Source organism: Poecilia formosa, unplaced genomic scaffold, assembly GCF_000485575.1.
Source record: "Poecilia formosa unplaced genomic scaffold, Poecilia_formosa-5.1.2 Scaffold119, whole genome shotgun sequence".
In the NCBI taxonomy this organism is placed as follows: Eukaryota; Metazoa; Chordata; class Actinopteri; order Cyprinodontiformes; family Poeciliidae; genus Poecilia; species Poecilia formosa.
The window spans coordinates 1669888-1690178 of record NW_006800058.1 but is presented as its reverse complement, the minus strand read 5'-3'; the positions used below and the strand labels follow the sequence as shown (position 1 = coordinate 1690178).

At 38.5% G+C, this 20291-nt stretch overlaps 1 protein-coding gene across 2 annotated transcripts in view; it reads right to left on the bottom strand.

Moving 5' to 3' along the window:
- Nucleotides 1-20291, bottom strand: part of cdh8 (cadherin 8) — a 146778-nt gene that overhangs the window by 46997 nt on the left and 79490 nt on the right. For both annotated transcript variants that reach the window (XM_007560730.2, XM_007560731.2), the window contains exon 4: nt 514-633. In XM_007560730.2, the coding sequence (XP_007560792.1) occupies nt 514-633 (120 nt within the window). The remainder of the gene's footprint in view (nt 1-513; nt 634-20291) is intronic.

The following is a 20291-nucleotide window of genomic DNA, read 5'->3' as shown; positions in this document are numbered from 1 at the left end:
TTTTTGCTCCCATTATGGGTGTGGCTTTTATTCATTACATTTTGTACGACATTACACTCCCCATTGGTTAGAAACTGATAAAGAGCCTCCACACTCTATTAAAAGCTCCCATTAAGTCTAATGAAACAACATTTCTGTCTCTCAGAGATTTTCGCGTGGCCTTACCAAGCCAGGCATAACAGCATAAAGAGCTGGTTCTATGGAGGTGTCCTCCTTTATGCCGTCCTTTCAGCAGCCGCAGTGATTAAAGTGAGCCTCGTGTTTAAGGTACAGGGATGCATTTCACTGCACAGAGCTTATGATGAATTTGAGAAGGCACTCTCACTGGAGGAAAACTAAATACTCCAAAAACCCTGGTTATGGAAAATACACGAAACCCCACGATTTAAGAAGGGTGTACTTTCTTTTTATCTCGATTGCAGGTGGAACAGAGACCCCACTGACATCATCTGCGCCCAAACAATCAAGATTAAGTTTTCAAAAACACCCAACAAGCAGAAAAGGTGAACTCACCAGAGTTTGGGTCCACGGAGAAGTACGGCTGTCCATCCAGAATGCTGTAGACCAGCTTAGCGCTGTTCCCATACACCGGATCATCGGCATCCGTGGCTGTTACCCTGGTAACCGGGGTACCTGTGGCGCGGAGAACGGAGTTATACGGACAGCCGTTCTATAAGCAATCAGGCTCTGTACATTGAGACGTGGTTGTGCTGAGCCAATCAGGATGAGACGATTGGACCCAATGTGGGGCTGATTGGTTCAAATGTCAGGACCCTTTTTATTATTTTTTTTATTGCATTGTGCTTCAAGTTAAGAAGTAAACTCTATGGCTTAGTTTTTAAGTAAAAAAAATAAATAAATAAAAACATCTGGATTTATCGTCCAATCATGACTGAAAAGAACAACGTGGTCAAAAGTGAAGGAGATTGGTTTGTGTTGATCCCTTTCAGTGCCAGGCTTTTAAGAATACAGTAACTATGGTTAATCAACATGACTTGTCAGAATAATAAGTAGTGCTTTTTTCTAATTCTTCTAAAGCTTTTATGCAAATGTGCAATTTGAATTCCTTAAAACCCACCAAACAGGTCATCACATCATTTGGTTTATCTTAATTTGTTGTGGTGAACATTATGCATTATACAACATGATAATTATTTTGAAACAATTATAATTTTATGTATTTATTTCTTAGGTTTACTTGACAGGGACAAAAAAACAATAACATAGACAAACTGAATGAAACAACAGCCCATGCCTGCAGCATGGCGCTTACAGCACAAGATAATTTGCAGTTTTGTGAAATACAACTATTTTGATACGGCTGAAAAACCACCTCATCCTCATGCAAAAACTTTTTACCTCAAGTTTTTTTTTTTTGAAACTCCCATGTTTTCATTGAGCAAATTTATTTTAGTAATTTCAAGTTGCACAATTTTATGGGTAATGAAACCACAGCTATTGATACCGAGAAGCCACGATGACGGTTTGAGTTGGCCGAGATGTTTGGACAAGCAGAGCACAAATACCTGCAATACCCAGAATATGTGGAAGATGAGCTTCGTTTCAACACCTTCAATGGAGAAACAGCGTGGAACAGATGATGCAGGGATCAGATGCGGCTAAGATGTAAACCCAAACTTTTTTAAGTTTGATATATGCAGCATTTTTACAACTGAATGTAACAGTTTCTTGACTGTGCTATGAAATGGCACTATGTTCCTACATTGAAATATATAAAAATGCATTAGATTGTAGCACCTCTTCTTCATTGTTCACTCATGCATTTTTGTATGTTATATATTTATAAGATTAACTATTGTTCGTGTTGTTTATGGGCTTTACAAATACAATGGCTGCAGATATTATCCATTTCCTTTATGGAACCTATTCTCAGCAACGGAAATCAGGTTCTATAATACAACGGCTTTATTACATTTGTCAAAAATATATGCGAGGACCTTGATCAGTATTCCATCTCCACCAAGTGCTCAAAGCAAATCAGGGAAGAGATTAGTGCCAATTCAGTCCACCTTTCAGAGCTGCATTATCCGCTGTGCGGAGAGAAAAAGCCCCTCAGAATCTGAATTTAAATATATTATTAACCCAATTAAACCCAGCCGGTTCTGGATTCGTGGTGTCCTACCTCCTCAGCGGTCAGCGCAAGGATGTGAGCGTGAGACAAGAAAGAGGGAAAAGGGAAGCTGACGGTGTGATAGCAGGCGACACGCTGGCAGGAATGCTGCAGACGGTATGGTAATTGTTTCCCTGAAAGATGTTTAGAGGTGTCCTGACAACAAAGGGAGATGTCCCTCATCGCAGGCGGCCTGGGTCCTGCCACAGGCGGCTGAATCTGCCCGCTGCAGATGAGGTGTCTTGTATAGACGCGTGCCAGGTACGGGATTCGGTTCCAGCGCTTTGATTCAATGAGTTTAAATATGGATAAAAAATGTTTAAAAAGAGGAGAAAATGCCTTGCTAAATGGCAGTCTCTCTGAAGATTAGAATTACGTTGTAAAAATGGAATCCTAACAGATTTTTTAGGGGAAAAATAATAAATGTCAGCCTACTATAAAATAAGTTTATGTACTGTACAGTGTGGAAACTTGATACTTGGCTGAGGCTCCTTTCACGTGAATTACTGCATCACAGTAGCATTGTGACATGGAGGCGATCAGTATGAGGCTCTGCTGAGGTGTTCAGGAAACCTGGTTAATCTGGCCTTCCTATGCAATTCCTCTCAATTCTCATCTCCTGTCAGGCATTTCTCCCATTGAAGGGGATTTCTCAGGTAGAATTTCAAATGGGCCAATCAGCAAACAGAAGGAGAAATTGTGAACGGTGACATAGATTTTCTGCTCTGTTTTAGATTTAGTAATGGCAGCCGATGAAGTGAACAAAGTTGCTCAGTCCGTGTTGGCCACACCTCCACATATTAAATCAATATTAACATCGGCCTCATTTGGCTTGGCAAACTTCTCTTTGCTTTGGGGCATCATTGTTTATGACGCAATTTCTGTTAGACTTCATAGCGTTGAACTGCCGCATTACAAATATCGAGCAAATGTCAGCTTTGGGCTGGACGAAATGACCGAAAAACTTCTCATATAAATAAAAAGAGTGAGTAAATGACTGTCTGGGCCAAAAATAGCATTCTTTATCAAAATAAGTCTAATGGCATCAAGCAATACATAAATGTTCTGAGCAACTGAATTTGAGACTTTAAGCCATAACCTTTCGAATCTATAGAAATAAAATCTTGAAATACGTGTATCTATATAATTATTCAATTCTTTAATTGAATTGCTGAAAACAATTATCTTTGTATTCAAATCTACTGAACCATAAATGTATTCTGATTACAAAGTTTGAGCCAGCTTCAGTAGGCAACATTGAAACTTTTACATCCAAATAAAACTATTTAACCACAGATAAAACAGAACACTCCTACCCTCGGCTTTAATACACAAAGGATCATTTCCACATCCACGCTGGAGTTTTTTCCCCACTTACATACACAACCGGTTTCCTGTGCCGTCAGCTACACGTGTCAAGGATTGATTAATAGTCACCGCCGTGTCTGCGGTATTGTAACAGCAAAACAGAGCAAAAGCCACCTTTGCACTCTAACTGGAGTAGCAGTTTCACTGTTGCAACCCAATTATTTCACAGTGAGGGAGCCTCAAGTGGTCCTCTGAGACAGAGGTGTTCCAGTAATTCATAGTCTTATGATGACCCACGCTGTTGTGTTGCCAAAGCTTACCGTGTAAATTTCATGGCGCTTGTTATACGCCGTGCCTTTTGCAGTGTTTTAGATCAGTGCAGATCAATGTGCTGTTTTTCCTCTTTGCTTCTGCTTGCTGCACTACACCGTTGGCGAAAATAAGAAAAATACATTACAGCGGATCAGCTGCTGAGTTTTTCTTCTCTGCTCCAAGGAAGATGACTTACCCTGCTTTGCAAACAACGTGGCTTCATATATTACCAACAACAGCAGGACGTTTGTTATCCAAAAATATCATGGATTTAAATTTAAACTTCTGAAAGTAAGACGTTCATGTTTACGATCTCCCAGTTTTCATTCGAAGCTTGGATAAATAAAAGTTAATGGTTATCAGCTGAGTTTCCATTACATTGTGTACAAAACATTTCCGATATTCTGCTAATGAAAAAAAAAAAAAGAAATCCCACACAATTTCACAACTGCAAAGCTTCATAATTACTCCACTTGTTTTCTGGAGAAATGCTTATTTTGTGTTTTTATTTACCTAATTCTTCCCAGTAATATATTGTAAATAAAAAGGAACAACTTTTTCTTGTATATTCTTAAGTGTACAATAATTATTTTATGGAAACTACATACTTATGGGATTTAGTTTGCAGCCCAATGACAAATAGTGGCTAATTAAAAAACACTTTTTTCCATTTGTGTCAAACAATTTTTTCATCAATGTTTTTTTTTTTTCTTTTTGTCCATTTGGAAGTGTTTTTGCATTACCAAAGGTTGATGGAAATGACAAAATTCAAAATAACGTCCGCTATTTCACAAAATCGTTTTTACGTTCGCTTGAGGTAAGCGGGCTGTTCAGAAAAAGCAGCCTGCTACATTTTAAAAGTTCGCTCAAAATTCACATGACAATTGGATGAAACACAGCTACTCATTTGTGGTGTCACCATACAGATACCTACTGAATCAAATTATACAGGTCACATGACAGGAAGTTTATTTTGCGTTAGTCGAGTTGAGGTCATTAAAATAGTTATCCACTACTTTTAAAACACGACTTGTAACCAATCCACAAAACCTTCCTTTAAAAAAAGAAATCCAGTCATTCTCACACCTGACATATTATCCTAAAGTTTCCTCCAGATGTGTTTATTTAGTTGGTAAACTGTACTATCACCCGATTAAGAGAATGTAAGTGGCTACATTGACATTATCTGAATCCCACAAAATGTGTGCTTTAATCCAAATTGGAGACTTCGTGTTGCATTTTCCGGAAGCAAATAATAACCTTGGTGTCGTATGTGTTTGCCAGTTGTCAAATGAATCAAATGAATCGACAGCAAAGGAAATTGCACCGCCCGTTTTCAGAGATACAGAGTCTAATCTGCTTCAAAGTTAAATTGCTGCTACTACAGAGAAAAGAGCAGAGCCATCTGCGCCTTCCTAATTATGAGATGCACCTCAGCCCTTATATAGTGTGTTGGAGTACTGCATACTGGCTTAATAAATTTAGTTACACTATGGATTGAAGTATGGAAAAAGGGGGTTCAGAAAAAAAGAAAAGTCTTCATAAAAACAGTAGAATCAGCGAAGCGTGAAATAACTCCCTCTTTCTTTCCCTCCCACAGGGGTAAAATGTTCTTCACTGCCCCTGATAACAAATAAAAAAGAAGGATTAGGAAAGCCAGTGTTTTGGTCCTATTTCAAATCAGCTCAGATTAGCTTGTCTTTCCCCCTGATGATCCATAGAAATTTCAGGGACACTGCTGAGATGGATGTAGCTGTAGGGGACGCGGCGGGCACACAAACCGGACCGTAGGAGGAATATTGTCTCTGGCTTTTATTTGGAGCCTGTAGCGCCGTGGCGATTACAACAATAGCGACACAACACCTACCATATAAACTTCCAGGGATGGAAAGCTGAATGGGTGTTTAAAACAAAAAAACGGTGCAGGAAAGAAGTAGCTGTATGCGGCGCCAGAAGAAAAGTACGACGTGAATGAAAACACGGTTCATGTTTAAGGAAGCATTTACGCCAGCCCTGTTTGGTCTGCTTTAACAGAACTCTGGCTCGTTTGTCCGGCCGGTCCGTTTTGTTTGGGGAGGTGTGAATGTAACCAAACTCTGCTGCAGATCACATAAACAGATTCTGGTCTGTCTAAAAACCAAGGTTTCCGTTTGGTTGAAGTGAACTCTGGTGCAGTTCAAATGTATACGTGAACTCCAAGTGGATCAAAGACCGTTCCAAAAGCAGGAAGCGGACTAGCTTGATAAAAACCAGAACCTTGTTTTATATTTCCCTTCGCACAGAGAGTCTAGACCCTTAGCTATTCAGAAACATTTGCTTGCTGGAGGCGTGGAATTTGTTGAAGTTAAAAATTTTACCCAATCGCTAATGTTTGAGCATGACATATGAAATCCACCAGTTTGATCCTATGAAACTAACTCCACCACTGCCAACAGAGAAGTGATGAACAAAACAACTTTAATTCTGCAGCTGGAATTGTGACCAACATGGATTTAACAGCTTCTCTTCCTCTGCTGCCACTTCCAAACTACAGGCAGACTGCATTTCTAAAACGGTGCAGAAAATTGACATCATTGTACAAAACTTCTCCGTCCATTCGCTGATTGGTCCAGTCGAAATTTAATTCAATGGGAGAAGCTCAGGCTGTGCTTGTAGCAAGATTTGAATCGAGCGAAATAGCCTAAGAAGGCAACGGCCAGGCTTCAAGGCTACTATAGCGCAGGGAATTATGGGTAAATACATCTAAAACAAATGTGTTAGCAGGGGAAATGTCTTGTGGTCTTTTACCAGTGATGAAAGACAAATCCTACAAGCGCTAAAATCTAATGTCACATCATTTCTGTTTACATTCCATATAGAAGGAAGTTGCGCTCAGCATCTTCTTCAGAGGTTCTCATGTCGATTCCCTCAGTAGTTCTTGGTGTAGCTCCACCACAGGTGAAGAGGGGAATTGATTTTCAAAGGGTTTGGTTTGTTTGACACAGTGTAGTGTGAAAGAAAACTGCACAAACTGAAAATGTAACAAATGTTGCAACTTTGGTTCCCAATCAAACTGAGTCTAGTGGACTATCAGGTGGGAAAACAGCCTGAAATTATGAGTGAAATTATGCAGTGCTTACAGATTTATTCCTTATTTCCTTTTGCAATTAGATCATCAAGCTAATTGTATTGTTAACTAAATATTACATGAGTCAATACAAACATTCATTTTCAAATTATTATTTAACTCAATAAAGAAATAAAGCTTATCCAAACCAACCAGGCCCTCTGGGAAAAAGTATCTCTGCGCTTTGTTAAATTATGAATTAACTGTGGTTAATCTGCATTTTTTGAGCTCAATTTCACAAGCTAAACCCAGGCATGGTTATTTTCTGACCTGCTGATGTAATAAATACTTTAAATAGAACCTCTCTGATGGCTAAAACATATAAAAAAAAACAACAGATTATTTAAAAAATTACAACAGTGTTAGAAAAAGGAAGTCAGTCTGGAAGCAGTACAAAGACATTTTTAAGCCTTTTGGGATGTCTAAGACAAAGTGGTGATCCTACACAGGAGACCAAAATGAGTCCAACTTCATATTAAATATTCAACCAAGAGGTGACGAAACAGCCCAGCCCGACATCCAGAGCCCTACAGGCCTCACTTGCCTAGGCTAAGGTCAAAGTTCATGATTTAACAATAAAGAGACTGTGAGAGACTTGCCCAAAGAAATCTCAATGATCCCCAAGACTTTTGATGGAATATTCTGTGAAGTGATGAGAGGAACCTTCTGGAAACTTTTGAGTAAGGTTAACTTTCTGAACAGACCATGATACTGTCAGTCAAACCAGATAGTGGAAGTGTGACAATCCAAAACACAAAAGCTTACCACGTATTTTGTAGAGTTTCTACTGCAAATATCTTAGCTCACTTGAAAAAGGACAAAAATAACTTACAAGTAACTTTTCAGCTGGATATAGGAACTTGTTTTAAGTTAATAATTCCTTAATATTGATTTTTAAAAGAGTAGTCGTTCCACTGGGAGATTATTTCACTTATAACATGGGAAAATATCTTGTTCCAAGTGAAATCATTTTCCAGTAGAACTGGTACTTTAATTGATTTATTTTTTAAATCAATATTAAGGAATTAAGGAAGATAAGCAGCTGCTGTATCTTGCTGAAGTTACTTCTAAGTTCATTTTGTCCTATTTCAAGTGTATTAAGACATTTGCACTAGAAACTAGACAAAAATACTTAAGATTTAGTGTTTTTGAAGTGTACAAAATGAACCAATCAGAACTAAGGTAACTGAGCCCCTCCAGCACCCTGCCACCATTAGCGACCCAATGCTAGAGCTCCATTTGATTATCACTATTTAGAGAACACTATTTATTTAGATAATATCAATAGTTTAATTCATGTACAGTCGAACCATGAATCTTTTTTCTTCCATTTCAAAAGTGTTGGCTGCTTTTGTGTCGTTCTATGACGTGAAATCCCAATAAAAACATTGATGTGTTTTTGGTTCAACAAATGTGGGTAAAAGTTCAAGCGGCGTGAATAACTTGGACTCTAAGTTCTCTTAGAACAAGTCTCTCTCTGATGGATTTGGACCACGCCCCCCTCGTCGCCCCCCCCCAAACCCCCTCACCCCACCGGGTGACACACATTGGGCATTTGTAGAAATTACAGCCTGTTGTTATGGTTGTTTACCCGCGCTAAGTGTAACGGCATTAATCATGTGCTGAAGTTCCCAGGATTTAACGCCACGGCAATAATTTAAACACACATCATTTTCAAAGGACGCCATTACTGTATATAAACCATTTACATCAAATTTACAGCTGCTGTTCCGTTGCTTCAAGGGCATTTGGTGGCTAAAGGGCCTTCATAATAAAGACACGGAGGGCCGGGGAGAGGGATCTAGACTTATGTTTTATCAACCGGCAGAAATAATAGCGCCAACGCTTCCCATTTACTCTGTACACTGGCTCGGTGATAGGAAATCAATAGGTATCTTTCCTGAACTGGAGAGGGTGTAAATTGGGAGAGTAGGCAGCTCCATGTGACGCACATCGGCCGAGGAAGGACACTGCAGCTTGTTTCTGGAGCCACGGTTTCATCCGCTCACTTCCTGCGGTGGTATAGCGCGGATAATCAAACAGGAAGTCATAAACACTTGGCTTTGAGCCATCAGGATGCTCGTTTGCAAACACTTACTTTACACTGCGGGGCGGCACAAAGGGGAAATGAACTCACTAATTAGGCAGAGTAGTTGTCGGCATCTTCATAGCCAAATTCAGATTTTCATTATGTTTCCACAATGTTTTTTATTTTTATTTTTATATAAGCTAATATGAATGACAGGCTATTTGGGTCAGACTTAGTGATTGTTTTTATTTTTGAAATTGCAAGATTAAAAGCATAATGTTAGCAGCATAAGGACACCATATCACCAGGAGAAAGTTGTAAAATTACTAGGAAAAAAAAGCCATTTTGATGAGAGCATGGTGTAGTTCTCAAGATGTGACGTGACCAACTGGTCCAGTCTGCGATTCGTTCTGAGAACACACTCATCTGCTCAACCCTACTGATAATTTGATCCTGATATGTTAAAAGATTAAATATGTCATATTTGTAAAACCAATACTAGAGTAAACTCCATAAGATGTTTAACATTCCTCATTTTGTTTTTTTATTTATTTATTGCTGAGGATCATATAATTACTACTTTATTCTCCTAATATTATGACTTTTTACAGGTAATATTATGAGTTTATTCTCATATTATTTTAACTTTATTGTCAAATGACTTTTTTTTCTCTTGATAAAAAAATGACTTTATTATGGTAAGATGATAATATTTTTTCTCATCTTATTACAGCAATATTCTCATCATATAAATTTTGTCTTGTGATTATTTCTGTAATATTACAACTTTTTTTCTTACGTTATTACAACTTTATTCTCATATTATAGTGACCTTTTACTTATAATTAAATCTTTTTTCTTAGTCTGGCGCTAAGACTCCGTCGTGCATATTACTATGACTTTACACTTGTAACATTCTCGTGAGACTTTGTGTTTTTCACAATATCATGATTACATCTTGTATTTAGTTTATTATCTTAGCCTTTCCCTAGTTAAGTCATGCAATACAGACAGCACAGGCAAAAAAATATGCATCTCTGTTTAGATAAAATCATGTTCTAAGGATTTCTTTATGCGATTTAAACTCTTTGCATTTCGTTATGATTCCACTTCAGTGTCGACAAAGCAAAAGGTGATGCTTTCTAAAGGTTTTAGAAGTGTGTCAGCTCTCTTCTCTTTCGACTAGAGACCATAATATATACTCTTTCCATCCAATCTGCTCAGAATTTACTTAAGCAAAGTGAACCACAGGGAAGACCTCCCAGCTCAAGCACCGGCCTACTCAAATCACTCAAAACAAAGTGTCATTGCAGTTCATTTGCTAGCGCCGGGATGCAGCGTCTCTCCTTCAGAGCCTTCTGTGTAGCTAGCTAGCGGGCTCCCCTCGGCCCCAGATCCAGCTTCGAGGCGTGAAGGGCGGCAGACAGGAGGGGGCATTCATATGTATGCAGCCACTGAGCCATAGAGGAAGGGTATCACTGAGGCATGAGCGGGGCTGTGGGCTGCCTGAGACGTAGGGCTAACGCTTCCCCACTGCGAGCCCTACCTGGATAAAACAATACTGTTCATGTCTGACTGGCTTTACGCTGCAGGGGTCGCAGGAGAGGGGGAGAAACACGGGATAAATAAGCACAGAGGGCAGAGGTGTACAGTCATGAGCAAAAAAAAAAAAAAAAGGAGTTTTTTCTTACATGCCAGTACAAAAAGGATAATATTTATATTAAAATATATTATTTTTAATGAAAAATGACATTTTTCAGATGCTGAAAGTGGTTTCTGCCACTTATATTTCTATCCTCTTACTGTTCTAACTATCTAACTAATCACAGAAGCTTGGAATAAGTTTTACTCCTCTTACAATTATTTTTTCCTGCTTAAACAAAATTATTTTTTGTAGTTTCCACAAGCTTCTTTATTATTACTCAAATGTTAAACACAAGTCAGTTACTGTTGAAAGGGCTACTGGACCCTCCTCGAGCTTGACAATTAACTCGACTTTATTTTTACACAACAACCAGAAAAGAACACTGAGCTTTTCCTTAACTGGAGATGCTACCAAAAGTTGGAGCTAAAAATGAGTCATCAACTTATGACTCCTCCTCAAGGACAACTGGAAGTGTTTTTTAGCTAAAGTCAGGTGAAAGATAATCACCAAATAGGCTTGTAGAATGTTCAAAAAATGTTTTTTATTTTAAACACAGAACACTGAAAAAACGTGTTTTCAGGGCTTTCTGGAACACCACCCGCATGTGTGATTTATGCTGGAAGGTCGTCCAACATTTCTTCATGTACTAATAAGGTTTCATTGTCCATGTAGTAAACAATCAGACAGCATAGAACACACCATGAACAGAGGATGGAAGTGAACTGTAACTCCGCCTCCCAAAGTCATCCCACTTAAAACAAGGTGTTTAAGTTGTAGAGACTGGAATGTTTTGTAGACGTACGAAGTGATAATGTATTATTGATATTGTGAGCTTTAAATTCAGCTCTTCTTTAGAGAGCATAAGCTTTAAATTCAGCTCTCTTTTAGCATAAAGGCTAATGTTAGCAATGAAGCACAGCTAAACCCTGCAGGAAGTAAAAAAAGTAGATTTTCTAAACTCAGAAGACATCAAGTTCCTGTCGTGGAAACATTAGTAAGGGAGCTTCATTTTGGAGTTTTTGACACTTTTCTATATAACCTTCTATATGAATGAAAAAATAAATTTACTTTCCCAGCAACTGAAAACTGAGGTCAATGCACAGTTCACTTTAATTTGCATTTTTCATTCTGTGAATCGACCAGCAGGGGAAACCTTCTGTAAATGTGGTCCAAACTGACATGATAGCATCACACAGTCGTAGCAGATTTGTTTGTTTCCTGTTGGTTTTGTCGACATTCAGTGTTGGTTGTTGTTCTTGTTTTGTGACTTGACTTGTTCAATAAACCAGTTTGAAATCAATACAATTGTACTCCTATTTTTTTTAAAAACCCAATCTGAAGAAATATACTTTCAAAAGTTAGACATTCTTTTTATTTTCTGTGGGGTATTTTGTGGAAACTAGAATTTTTTTTTATTTCGCAAGCATTTTGAATATTTCCAGACTTGAATAAAATGTACATACAACTTAGTGTTTCTCATTTAGACTCACTAACATAATTTGTATTAAAAGAATGAACATTTTAAAATTTTAAAAGAAAAAAAAGTTGACTTAACTTAGAAACTAGTTAAAAAGTTATCAAAAATTGTAAAGTTTTATGTTAAGTCACCTTGATGTAAAAATGTAAAAAAAAAGAAATATATATAAATTGGGGCAACTTTTTAAAAATTTTATCTGAACAAGTAATTCTCAGATTAATCTAATTGCTAGTTGACAGATGGATCGACTTAATTAAAACTGTATCAATAGTTTTTCTTAAGTGTTTTGGATGTAACAGTTGAATCAACAAGGAAACTAGACAGTGAAGTTGAGTCAGCATTGTTTTTTTACAGTGTACCATCTGAAGTCATGGTCACAGAGGGGCATTAAGATCAGCAGCAATACTAAGATATGCTGAGGCATTTAAATGATGCTCAGTTAGTAACATGGAGCCAAAAAAGTGTCAAGATAGACCCGACACTTCTTCACCACTTCTACCAACCAGAACCTCTGACAGAAGACAGGATGGATTCTTGCTGTGTTGTTGTTTACTGATTCTCACCCGACCATCTGGCATCTCAAACTTCCTCTGGCTGACAGTGCGATCGTGTGTTTTCCTTCCGACTCCGGCTGGAACCGTGTTACGTGGGTTCTCATAGTTCAAAAAGTTTCAGTGTAGTTTTCCACAGCCTGCATCTGGCACGGTTCTTCTCCAAATCATTTTTTTTTTTTTATTGCAGCGGGCATTGGATGTACTTCCTGCTCATGTTTGCACATACAGATGGAACACTTTTAACTCTTTAAGATGAGGTAAGATCATGTCATTTTCCTCATTTGTGAATTAGTAATGAATTCTCCATGGCTGCATTGCGATGCTTCTGAAAATAAACTTTATGCCCTGCTCCTGATTGCTCAATACCTGCAGCTAATGACTCAATGCAGTCCACTGTCGCTGTGTGCTTGGTCAGGAGAAGGACTAGAAGCAAAGTCAGCCACGCTGCTGTCAGTCAGTAGACTTTACTACAAAGAACAGTCTGTAGAAATTGGCAAAATGTAAAGTCAAACATGTTGAGAGAGCTCTTTTGTGCTCAACATCAACTGTTCTTCTAAAAGATAAATAAAAGGACTTCAGGGCATTAATTTTGTTTAACTTGTTTAATGTTTTGAAAATTGGAATACAATTATTCACTTTTTTTAACATACAAGAGTTCAAAGCGGAACCTTTCTATTCGCATGTTTCTGGTACACCTGTAAATCTGACGCACAAGAGACATCTGCAAACAACAGAAATGGACGACAAAGACATTTTTCTTAGACCACTGAGGGTTAATCTTTACTTGAATAAAATTATCTGATTGGATGCTGGAAAACTATTATTGTGTTCAAGTTGTGCTAAAAGGAGTTAGCATATCAGTGAAGCTATTCAAGCCTAAAATAGCATCTCAATGCTAAACATGTAGCAGCACCAAAACGTCCTCAATGCTAATGTCTGCAACCACAGCACATTTCCAACAGTGTTTTTCCAAAGAGCTTCCTGAAAGACATGAAAGCTGAATGGGTAAAATAACACTTTACAGCAATTTGATGGTTTTATTACGTAAATGACAGATTAAAAACAATACATTTCTGTTGCTGAGCTCATGTCTTTTTTAATCAAAAATTTAGCAGCAAAACTTTCTTTAAATTCAGAATGCTGCTTATTTGTTGATATATTGTTTTATTACAGTGCTATTAATTACTATTAATTCATTAGAGACCCTGCAGTTAACTCCATTCAAATTTAGCCCCACCACTGCAGAACAAAACAAACCAAACAGCAATATCTTTACTCTCACGTGAATCTGAATCATTTTTCTCTATTTTTATTGTTTAAAATCATTTTTGTTGTTGCTTCAAATGAAACGTTCAGGAATTGCTCTTTTTGTCAGAAATCATATCCCAATTCTTGACCGTCAGCAGAGTTTTTTTTTAATCAGTGTTACAGAGAATGGCAGAACACATGGACCCTCCTCCAGCATGCCACTGGAAGCCTAACTGGACAGCACTGCTTTGCTTCACTTCAATGAGTTTGCAACAACAAAAATGATTTTTTGTTTCTTTCTTCTTGGTGTGGGAACTAATGAATCCAAGTGTAGTAAAAAAAAAAAAAAAAAACGCATGACAGTAACTGCTTAGACACGTCCAACCCTCACCTAGCCAACACTCGCCTCTTTTTCTGCCTTTCTAGGTCAGAAAGATGGCATGCCAAACTCCAAACTCTTTTTTTTTTTCTCTCCCTCCTAACATGGCTGGTCTGTGGCGCTGGACTGTCCCCAGACAGCGCCACTGCGGTGACAGGAAAGTGATTATGTATTGATCATGATCACATAGACACTGGTGTGGCTCCCTCTCTGGCTGCGGGGCTGAGAGGATAATAGCTCAGACGTGAAGACTGACAGCCAATCTCTCCAGGCTGAGCCGCCAGCTCTATTTTTGGACGGTCCCACCTATGTGATTGAAATGCGTGCGCACGGATCAGAGGGTTGGGAATGTGGTGGGAGGGGGGAGGGGGGGCACGTTTGAATTAAGAGGCGATTAACAGGGGAGAGAAAGAGAGAATCGTCAGACATGAACTGTAGCGCAGTGCTGGAGGAGAAAACTCTGAACGACAAAGAAAACAGTTGTAGCAAGGTGGAGAAAACAAGCGTATCCATCTGTGCGTCTGTCCATCCATCCCTTTCAGTTCTCACACAGCCGAACATGACACACTTGGAGCGCCGCCGGCTGATTCCCTCACCACGCTCGACGCCAGTTTTAGATTCCTTGGCTTGCAAATGGGCATTAATAGTAACAATGCAGTTGGGCATTAAGGAAAACCCTCAAACAAAAGAGTACGCTCATAAACAACTGGCAAACTTTCATTGTTCATCCCAGCCCAGCCTGAAGCCTCCCTCCCCCCTTTACGTGGAACAGTTTCCTCCTGACGTTTCTATAGAACTCAGCCGGTGAATGTAACTTTACACGGCTTTGATAAGATACTCATACCAGACTTTTTTTTTTTTTTTTTAATTTTAGAGCGTTTTGTCATGTTTCAGTCACAAACCTCCATGTGTTTTAGTTGGATTTAATGCTAGCAGAGATGGGCTTAAGTGTCATCACAGTATTTTGTGGTGCTATTGTGATAACAATAAAAGTGGCGATAAGAACTGATTTTTACTTATGTTTTTTAGGTAAATTTGACTCCAACTCAATCGTAGTCCCATAAACACAAACACTGCTGTTGGAAAGCAAAACCATGTATGATACGCTTCTTTAGGACAGCAGTCACACAAAGTAGAGTGATCACTAAGCGGAAATGATAAATCTAAATCCTTATCATGACAGGAAATTTATCCCAATACATGATAAACAATACAATAATTGATCAACCCAAAGTGAAACATAATTGGGACATAAGAAGGAAATTATATATTTTTTATTTTTTTGTCAAATACAAGCCTGAAAAGTGTGATGTGCCTTAGTATTCACCCGCCATAGTTTCAAACCAGGAAATAAAATAGTTAATTACTATCTCTTGCCTCTCTCCAAAGCAAGTTATAAAAAAAAATAACTTGAGTCATATAGCATCTTTCAGAAAGAGTGCTTCAAAAATGCCAACAATGCATAAAGCAGAGGACAAAGATCTGTTTTCAAATGGCTTTTATAGGAAACCAAAGTCCAGCGATCTCAGGTCCAAAGGAAGAGTTCCAGAGTCGGGGCCACTGAACAGAACGTTCCGTCTCCTTTTTTCTTTATCCTAATATGAGGAACCATCAGCAGACCATGATCACAGGACATGGAGGGCCTGCCAGGGATAAATGGCTGTAGAAGCTCTGTGATATTAAGTCAATAAAAGCATCTTAAATTGCAATATAACAACCCGGAAGCCAACATAGCAAGATTGGAGTCATGTGAAAATTTAGCTTAGAGGCCTGGCAGCTGCATGTTAAACCATTTGCAGCCGTTCTAGCGAGGTATTGCTAAGCCGTGTGTCCAGTGCATCGCAATAATCCCATAGTAATAAAACAAAATCATGCATATTTAATTCCAGTTCATTATGTGAGACAATGAAACATAGTTTGTTAATACTTTTCAGATGTTAAAAACAGGAATACACCAAAGACATTTACATCTAAAGTAAAACCCACAATCAAAGGCTATGCTATGGCTTCTTAAAGAAGATTTGGCCAAAGAAGCGAGAGCTCCAACTGTCTCCTTTATCCCAGATATATGTATTTTTCCAGTACTCTGATAAATTTTTGAATTTTGTCCGAATTTAACTGAAGAAAATTGCCTGCCATCCACCATTTAACAGAGTCTATGCACATAAACAAGCTGTGTAAAATACTCAAATACTGAAACCATGAGTGTAAGGTCTGTTCTTTAGCATTAGGTCTGCTAATTACTGTTAGTATAGTGTTTTAGCATTAGCAGTGCTAATGTTTATGATTAGTGCTTTAGGATTCGTGCAGCTAACTTTTTAGCTAGTGGTGCTCACCACTGCCAATCAAACAGATTAAGGTGTTAGGTATGTATGTGTGCATAGTTCAGCAAAGTCCTCTATCTATAACTCACATGGTGACAAACTGGATCTCCACACTACATCAGCATGTGTTGCAGAAAACAGGAAGTCAGAGCAACTAATTCCAAGGTAGGCGAGACAAGCGAGAAAAAACCCATCATGCTCCTCCTAAGACCATCAGTTTTCATAACTGGACTAATGCATACTCATGCTAAAATGCATGTTTCAGCAGGCCAGCAGAATGCAGCTGAGGAATGGGGCGAGGGGAGAAATGAATGAATAAGTAACACCCTGCAGAGGCTGAGAAGATAAGGAAATATATGTTTATATCAGCCGCTAATGTCATGGGGTGTTTTGGTGGTGGTGAGAACGAACGCTGAGACCCAGATGATGATGATGATTTAATAAAGAGAGCTCAAGCACAGTCCAACACAGGCGGCATGGCGGAGAGTTAGCACACAGCTAATTACCGGTAGCAACTGAAAACTGAGGACTGAATAAGAGAGCTAAACCAACACAGGACTTCACAGTCCAACTGTGATGGCAGGCAGACAAACGACATTCGACATACGACAAGGATCTGACGAGGAACACAGACAACAGGTGGGACTAAAATACACAGGGAGGGTAATCAAGGAATGAGACACACCTGGGAAGCAATCAACGGGGAAGACGCCGAAACAGAGACTCACAGGACAGAAACTGAACACAGAAAAACCTTAAAATAAATACACAGAAACACGAATCATGACAGCTAACACACCTTTAAAAATTAGACTTGGGCAAATCCAGCATGGGGCCAGCGTGGAGGGCTTTCAACAACAACAATAATAATAATAATAATCATAATAATAAACATATACTATATCTTCAAGATAAGATATGGTTGTCAGCATCCAAGAAATAATTCCCCAGAGGCAACGACGGATAAGGGACAGCACACTTTTGATAAGTAAGAGGATCGTCACACTTAAGCTCTTACATTACCATTGTTGCAGTACAATTACTAGTCTTTTATAAGACAGAGAGGGAGCCGTCACAGAGAAGCCGGGGACGGTGTTTGTGAGTGTGTGTGTGTGTGTGTGTGTGTGTGTGTGTGTGTGTGTGTGTGTGAGTTTTGAGCACTGCATGTGTCTGCTGTGTGCATGACATCCTCCTTTCAAACCGTCAGCTACCGAGTCCGCCGCCTTGACAAGCCATTTGCAGGAACGGCAGGAACAAAATAATTAAGAGGGTCTTTTGTTTCCCGCTGATGGCCGTGACATGCGCCGCCATTTTTAAAGGGTTGTGTCATTGATTTGCTTTAATTAGTTCATAGGCAATGTGTGCAACATGCAGATAGGGTTCAGGACTGGAAGTCGAGAATGGAAAATTGGGCCCTTCACATGTTTAATTGCTCCCAAGGCGTTCGCAATGGCAAGGTAATAACAAAGAGTAAGGCAAAGTATATTGTCTAATGAACAACTTTATCATGGGTAAATGAACAAAATGTTGCTTAATTTGAGAACTTTGCCACAGGGGCAAGAGTGTTTAAAGTGAATTATGCTTTCTCCACAAAAAAAAAACAAAAAAAACAAACAAAAAAAAAAAACAAGAGGAAACCATTTCAGCACAATTCAAAACAGAGAGGCGGACTGAATGTGTGGTTAGAACTGGAACAGCACAACCTTTAACAGCCTTAAAAAAATAATGTTTTTACATTGTAACCAGAAACTATAATGTATTTTATCAGGAAAAGTTTAAAGTTTCAACACAGAATAGAACATTCAATAGGCAGACATGGTAACCCTAAAGGATCTGCACTTCATGGTTAAAAAAAGGAGGAACTATGCTAGCACAGGGTCTTTAAAGAATTGGGTGTTCCTCCCATAGGGGGCGCCAGAGTTTTTCAGGAAAAAATAACGACCTAGACAAAGTGTCTGCGAACATTTAAACAACTTCACCAAGCCTATGCCAGAGATAAGTAAAGTTAAATTTACAGTTCACAAATTAAACCGCGCGCCTATGTGTGTTTACCCCTTTGCGCTGAAAACGGTCATCACTTTAGCAAGTTATAGCATGTTTTCTACTGCTGGTACAGCAAACAACAACGAAAAGAATTTAAAGTGCGTAGGCAAGTACAGTCGGTAACGACTTAGCATCACAAATAGTTTGGAATAATCAAAAAATGGCAAAGAAACACAATAAATGTGAACCTTTACTTTTAATCAAAACTTAATGCTGAAAGTTCTGACAACTTTAGGATGGGTCAAGTCAAAGGCCGCCGAGAGGGGCAGTGTGACTGGATGTGGGCGAGTAACACAAATCTAACAACGTAACATCAAACGGGGAGATTCCTTATTTTTATTGCATTTAAAGGAATAACTGGGCTGCTCTAGTGCAGCACCAGGCATTTTTCAGAGAGACATATTATTCCTCTACTCTGGTGTAAATAGATTCATTGATTCATTCAACCACTGCGGATCAGTCTGTCCTGCTGTTGCATATGGTGTGCACATATTTCACTACAACAGCCATCCTAAGAGCAGGAGGAGTTCTAGCCAATTAAGTTAAGAGAGGTTTCTATTTTTACACCATGTAGGGAGTCTTAATTCTGTAGTCCCAGATTACTGCTGTGATATGAAGATGATCAACATGAGGAAATAATTTGTTTCTCTAAGACAATGAACCGTATGGCAAAAGGGGGAAAAAAAGCTCTTTTTTTTTCCAAATTGGTTGAACAAGTTAAGTAAAATTAGCAAACAATTTGGTTTGCAGAGAGATTGTAAGGGTTAAAAAGGATCTCTGTGTACAAAGGTATCAGTCAAGAAGAGGCTGCAAAAAGCACATATCAACAAAATCACTAGTTTTGGAAAGACTGAAGCATTTTGAACACCTGGTATTCTGAAAATGGCTGCAGATGTCCTCACAGTCTGGCAGATTTGGATGATTTTTTCTGAACAGAGTGGTGAAACACAAACAAGTCAAGATGACCCTTCCAAAGAACACTGCATTTACAGTAAAAAAGAAGAAAACTCTTAGCTTCAGGGTGTCCACACAGCTAGTTCAGTTTTACCAGATAATGTCAACAGGTGTGTGAACGTCATTGAAGGACAAAGTAACTTCAGAAACATTTTCATTTAAGCAAATGAGGTGAAATTCAAGATGTTTTTGAGATTATTCTCATAAAAGCCACAAAGCATGGTGGGTAAATTGGGATTATTTGCACCTAAAGTTACCATGAAATCCTCTGAATTTCAAAGTATCTTAGCATCAAACACAAACTTGAGCCCCTGAATTGGTCCAAACTGATTCCTAGAGAAAACCGACACCAACAGAGCGGCTGGAAAGGAGAAGAATCAAATCCAGCTCTCAAGCTGTAGGAGGATATTACTACTAAAACAAACCTCTGATAAACTTAATTATGTGAAGAAATACTGTAAAGTTGTCTCAGATTCCGACTCACTGATGTATGAAGGTCAAATAGAAGGCGATTACTTCAAGTTATTGCTGCTAAAAGTCTTCAAACAATACTTTTTTTTCATTACTGTGGATAGTTCAGTTCTTTATTCGCTTGTTATTGCAACAGAGTAAGAAAATATACCAGACTTAATATAATACAACTGAATATTAATAAATATACAGGCAAAAACAAAACATCATTTTTTGACAGCATTTATATTTCCTTTGAGATAAATCAAGTATTTCTGAACTGAGATGACAGAGCAGCATATATGTATATATATATATATATATATATATA